Raw genomic sequence first — 6,000 nt, 5'->3', positions numbered from 1 at the left:
AATAATGGACACAAATCTATTCAAGCATAATAGTTATCATATTTCAATTTATTTCCATGTAAATTGCTTGTTACGTGCTGAGTTAGTACAAAGAATTATAAAAGAGATAATTGAATGCATTGAAAAATATAAAAAAATAAATGTGGCATATTAGACTACATGATTTTTAACTAAAAATCTTTGGATTGTGAAGGCATCACTTAACTCCCTATTTGAAATCTGGCAACAAACTCACTGCCAAAAAGCATATGCTATATCGAATTAGATCATCCCACAGAATACAGAACGTGCATTTTTAAGGCATATGTATGTTCAACAACATACTAATATATTTTGGTAACCACTAAATGTCAAACATTATCCATACAGGGTATTAACACATTAATGTTTTCATTAAGAAAGAAAGATCTCTTTCCTCATTACATTACGCATTTACAGAATAGAGAGCTGTCAAATAAATTACCGCAAAGTAGTTCAAGCTAGACCTTATAACACTTGAATCATATAATCGGGGGCAAATAACCTTTAAAATGAAAGATAAATGGTAAAATTTAAGGGCATTTAATTTGCATAAATTTAATGTTAACGGTCTTTTCCTGGTTTCATATTTTATGCTTAATTTATATATGTCATTCTATTAGGTCCTTAACACTCTTATAGGTCAGTTTTAATTTTTTCTCATTTTATTTTACCATAGTAAGTAATATGGAAGTAGTTTATCATATATAAAAATAAGGTGATCTCATAAAAATAATTTAGCATGACTAGAAATATTCTAGCATCAAGACCATATTATAGTTCCTTTGTTAATGCTTGCTTTGAAATAAATATGTGTATTTTAGATCCTTGTGTGTACAAAACTCATATTTAACTTTAAACTCTCAGAACTCAATTCCAAGGAATTCTTCCAGGTTAAGAAGTCATTGTGACTTTGGTATGCAGAAGAAGACAGAACAAAGAGCTTTACCTGGCACAGGGTTTGGTGTTCCTTTACTTTGAAAACAACATTAACATCTGACACTCAAGTTCCTGGCTTTAAAGTTTTATCCATTAAACTTCTACTTTAAACACTGAAATGAGTTCAAATACACCTGCTCAGACAATACTGTGTCACCTTTAACAATAAAATAGAACAAAGCATGATTAACTGTAATGATTTTAAGGTCGTCCATGGCCCATAATCTCTAACAAATTATAAAATGCCTGCAGTGCATGAATTTAGCTACAGGCCAAAGTTGGACAGCAGAATATCAATTTATACACAGCAAAATACATTTTCTATTCTTAACATTCTTTGACTTATCTTTATGTGCCAATATCAATGGATTCCGGATGGTAAATGTTGCCACCATCCACCACTGGGATAATTTAAATGGATAAAACAGAGTGAAATTCCTTTCTCTAAGGAAATTTTACCTCCAACTATTACCTCCACTTTTTCTTGGAACAATATTTGATGAGAATGAAAGTTGTCCTCACTCATTTCAATCCAAATCAGAGATGAAAGGATTGAGGCTTCCTTTAGGACAAAGACTTTTCTTTTTCACTCGTGTCAACCAAAATTGAAATGGAGGGGGTTAAGTTATGAGATTCAAAACATTTATTATTCCCCATTGTTTTATCACATTGTCCTACCTATCACTTAATGTGAAAATTAAGGACCATATGACTGTTTACCACACATTTGCTAGGGACTGTTATATCACTTGGCAGGCAAATTCTCATATAGATGCCCACAAAAATACCCAAATGATCAGTCTTTAAGTTTTGTTTTCAACCTACTTTTCAAATTCACTTTAAAGTACTTGACTTTTTGTTATACTGGTAATTTCAAGAACAGTTCCAGTACCTTCAAACTGAAGCAGACCTATCTTAGAAAAATGAGATTTCTTCATAAGTGTATCAAATTGTCTGATAAAAATATGAAATTCTGTAATTGTACATGATTGAAAATATATGTATAAGCATGAAAACAGTAATTTACACAGGTCACCCTGGGCTATGGTGCTTGTCAATTATCCTATTGATTTGGTAGTTTTACAGATAATCACATATCTAAGCTCTACTCTAGCAAAAGAAAAAGGAAAACATACTATGGAGACCTATCTATCTAAATGGATAGAGAGATAAATGTATTATATTATGTTGACTGTCTCTCTGAAATAGGAAAATCCCAAACTACTACAGTTAATTGTATATTAGAATAGCATAAAGCTATTCTACGGGTGGTATTTATTTTCTCATCTAAAAATCATATTTGTGACAAAATATAAAATGTGCAAATTCTATATGCTCTGGCTTCAATCAAACCTAAGGTAAAAACAGAGACTTTATGGGGTTGGGATGTAGAATTTAGGGCTAAGCATTTCCAGTATTCAGAGTAAAACAGACTAATGTCAAGAACTTGGTTTCAATGGGACACTGGTTATCTTGAAAATAGAGTTGAAGACTTCCTTGCATGGAAGAACATGAAGAACAGTGGTTTCTAGTTTGTCATTTGTTTTCGTTGGACTTAATTTCTGTGAATTTCATATCCTATTGTATTAATCTTATTGATGTTTAATGAGTTTTTTGTTTTTTGGAGGGGAATATGGCACATTTGCTAAGTTGTTTTTATGTATTAGTTACAGATGATCCTGGATTTTTACAAATGGCTTGCAAATGTTCTAGACCTCTTATGACAAAGTGTTTCTCAGTTTTGCAAGTTTACTTACAAAAAAAAAACGGAAATAAAACACCACCAAATACCATGGCAAAGGAAATAAATTCATGTTTACCTTTCAATACAACTAAATCTAAATGCATACCCATTTTTATAAAATAAGTCTACAATAACCTACTAAGTAAATCCACTTACTAACAAAGATTAGGAAAAATTGCTGGTGAATCTTGACCAGTGGCTACGTGATTATTAAGTCACATCATCCTTATAGTCCAGGGCATCTATAGGATCTCAACAACAAAAAAGGCTGTGCAAAATGCCAGAGTATGTATGGTCTCTTCAGGGCAGTTGCTAAAGGCAAGAATTGAACTGCAGCAAAAGGGTCTCAGACTTCACCGTGATCACTGAGTTTGCTCAAATTCTAAAATAGAAGAGGAAGAAATAAGCACATGTTCCACTCTTAAATTGGTACCACAATCAAAGAACAGTAGCGACTGATGCAAGCTGTCCAGCCAAGTTAAGCAAACAGACATTCTGTGGGGCATGAGAGTACAGTGGTCGAAAGCTCCAAGTCTAAGGTCAGACAGACTGCTGACTCTGAAACCAGCTCTCCTACTTACAAATGGTGTAACTTCCCTGGGCCTCAGTTTCCTCATTTCTAAAAAGAGGTTAAGTAATAATATAGGTTGTGGCAAGTCTAATGAATTAATATAGGTAAAGCTCTTATGATATTTCTGTAATATAAGGAACATCCAATAAATGTTAGATATATCATAATAATAGTAATAGTAATAATTGTGTTGTCATTATTATTATTTTGTAAATACAAACTGTTCTGATTGAATGTGATAGGGATGACTCTGGGAAGTACTAAATGCTGTTCTAGGGATGAGGAAAAGCAAAACGATTCAAAGCCAAAGAAAAATTGCAGGAAATCAAAGCTCTAGGAACAGCTCTAAGACTAACTATAAAGCCCAGTATTTGGAGGATAACTGTGATGCTTCGTATCATGGGAGTGCTGGGCTCTGCAAATAATATTTCCGAAGACGGCAATATGAACTTAGAGGCAAGGGTATCAGAGCAGAAAAAAAAAAGCTATATAAGGCTAATATAAAGTTTTAGCATTTGACAGAGGTGGATTCAAATTCCCAGGATAGTAGATCCTGGAAGAAGCATTTATTTTACAAGCAAGCAGTTTGCACTTGATAAGTGATCCCCAAATCCTCTAAGCCATGATATTATTAGAAGACCCAATTATTAAACAATGTTCATAACCAATCCAAGTAAGGAATGGAAAAATTCCTTTATTATAGCAGAGGACTCTGAGAGGAGTAATAGGCTAATACAAAAAAAAAAAAAAAAGCAAAGCTCTTGATTCTACACTCTAATTTTTCGTATAATTCCCGCATGCCAACCTGCATGGCTCACCTTACTTGAATAGATGTTACTTAGTGCAGCAGATACTGAGTCAAAAGAAACTGGTTTCTCTGAGTCTGGGTTTCCACAGTACTTCATTGCTTTTATCAAGGAAGCTACAAGAAAACACAAGTAATGTAAGGCTAGCTGGAGCAGCAGAAGCATCATGTTCAATGTTAGCCGAGAACCCTCCCTTACCTGTGCAATGTGCTAATGATACGTCCACACTCCTGCTCTTACAGTCATTGTAAGCCTGGAGGGATGAAAACAGTATACCCATAATTAATTCAGGAGAGCGGGCTGGAAAGAAAAAGATGGGCTTAAGAAGAAAGGAGAATTACTATTTAAAAACAACCCAAAAAAGCCAATGTTTACGATATCAGACCAGCAGAGGGAGGTATTGCTACACAGTCAGGCTCACCCCAGCAAACTTCTAAGACTGCCTTCGCCAACTAAGATTAATGCAGCAGGGTATTTACCTTTCTTGCAACTAAGTTTGGCTACTTACATGCTCATTTAATAAATCTTCACTTAATAAAAATTAAAACACCGCATTTCCTTCCCTGTAAGAATGACAGAAAGTTGTTCTCAAACTTCTTTGACTAGAAGTCAAGGACCCATTGATAAAAGTGATGAAAACTGCTGACATACTGCTTAGTTTAATATTTTACAACAAGTTGTGATTATTCGTGGACTCTCAAGTCCCATCCCTGGATGGTACGCTGAGAACTAAAATAATTGAAGCCAAGTTTGATTGCCCAACTTCCATTTTTAAAAGTACATCAAGATGAGGGGTCCTAACTAAAGGGCTTGGCGTATTTTAGAGTCTTACCTCATTCATGTCCTAGAAAACACCATGGAGGAACAACTTATTGAAGGCCCAGATTTTGAATTCACCCAGACCAAAGTCAACCCATGAAACTTAGTGAAAATAAATTGAGAAGTTTTAGCAACAGGATGGATTTGGTTATGTAATAGAAAAGTATCTTATATATAAAATATAGAAAGCATTTACAACACATTCTAAGAGCATGCATGATACATTCAAAAATTTTCCCTTCTATTGTTCCTGAAGTAAGCGTTATATGTTAGAAGAATTGCAGAATAATAGGAGATGTGTCACTCTGAGCATGAATAAATAAGCAAACAAACGAACAATACATGGACTGAAACTTTGCCAAAATAAATGGCTCCTGTTTTTATAAAGTTAAAAAGGATTAATTCAAGGTGACTTGTGAGTGTTTGACTTTTCTCAAGCTCAGGAAGCACAAACACATTGCTACAGGTGGTTTATTGATGTTGATAAACATAATCTCCAGTTCACTGACCTTCCTAGTGTCCTAAGTAGAAGAATAAATAAAAGTCATTCCATTTCCTTCAACCTATAACTCACAGCGGAAGTTCCTAGCACTACAGTGACTAAGGAAATAATCCAGGAACGTTAGGAAGCAGAAGACACGTACGGCTCAAGAGACCCTGTGGTTCTTTACTCTAGACCCTCTTCCAGTGGCTGAAACTCAAAACTAATGTTAGTCACAATGATACTATTTGCATTTTAAGAAATGACTTTTGCAAAATGAAAACAAATAATAAAAGCTAGAATTATTGAGTACTTATTAACTTCTAGAAACTTTGTGGTGTGCTTTCTTTGCAATACATCATTGCAAAGCTTCACAACTTGATGAAGTGGGTGTGTCTACTTTCAGCTTACAGAAAAGTAAATACTTAAGCCCAGATCATGGAACTCATTATATGGCTAATATTCAGAGCCAGGATTTATCTATCTTTAAAGTCAATGTTCTTAATATACATCATAATTTACTGTAATCATGATGAAATAAACCAAATAGTAATAAGGAAATTAAAAAGGCAAATTGACACAAAACTGCTGGTGTCCTATATACAGATAGGAAACACCAGGC

At 34.1% G+C, this 6,000-nt stretch overlaps 1 protein-coding gene across 1 annotated transcript in view; it reads right to left on the bottom strand.

Annotated features, from left to right (window-relative positions):
* Positions 1–2,970: 2,970 nt before the first annotated feature.
* SLC26A7 (solute carrier family 26 member 7) overlaps positions 2,971–6,000 on the bottom strand; it is a 106,362-nt gene continuing 103,332 nt past the window's right edge. The window contains exons 16-18 of the mRNA XM_035011506.1: positions 4,277–4,331; positions 4,091–4,194; positions 2,971–3,083 (exon numbers count right to left, since the gene is read on the bottom strand). Coding sequence (XP_034867397.1) covers positions 3,048–3,083; positions 4,091–4,194; positions 4,277–4,331 — 195 coding nt within the window. The 3' untranslated portion in view covers positions 2,971–3,047. The remainder of the gene's footprint in view (positions 3,084–4,090; positions 4,195–4,276; positions 4,332–6,000) is intronic.

The sequence above is a fragment of the Mirounga leonina genome, unplaced genomic scaffold (genome assembly GCF_011800145.1).
Source record: "Mirounga leonina isolate KUSES-001 unplaced genomic scaffold, KU_Mleo_1.0 Mir_165, whole genome shotgun sequence".
Classification (NCBI taxonomy): Eukaryota; Metazoa; Chordata; class Mammalia; order Carnivora; family Phocidae; genus Mirounga; species Mirounga leonina.
The sequence above is the reverse complement of the archived record's forward strand: the minus strand, read 5'-3'. Positions and strand labels throughout refer to the sequence as shown.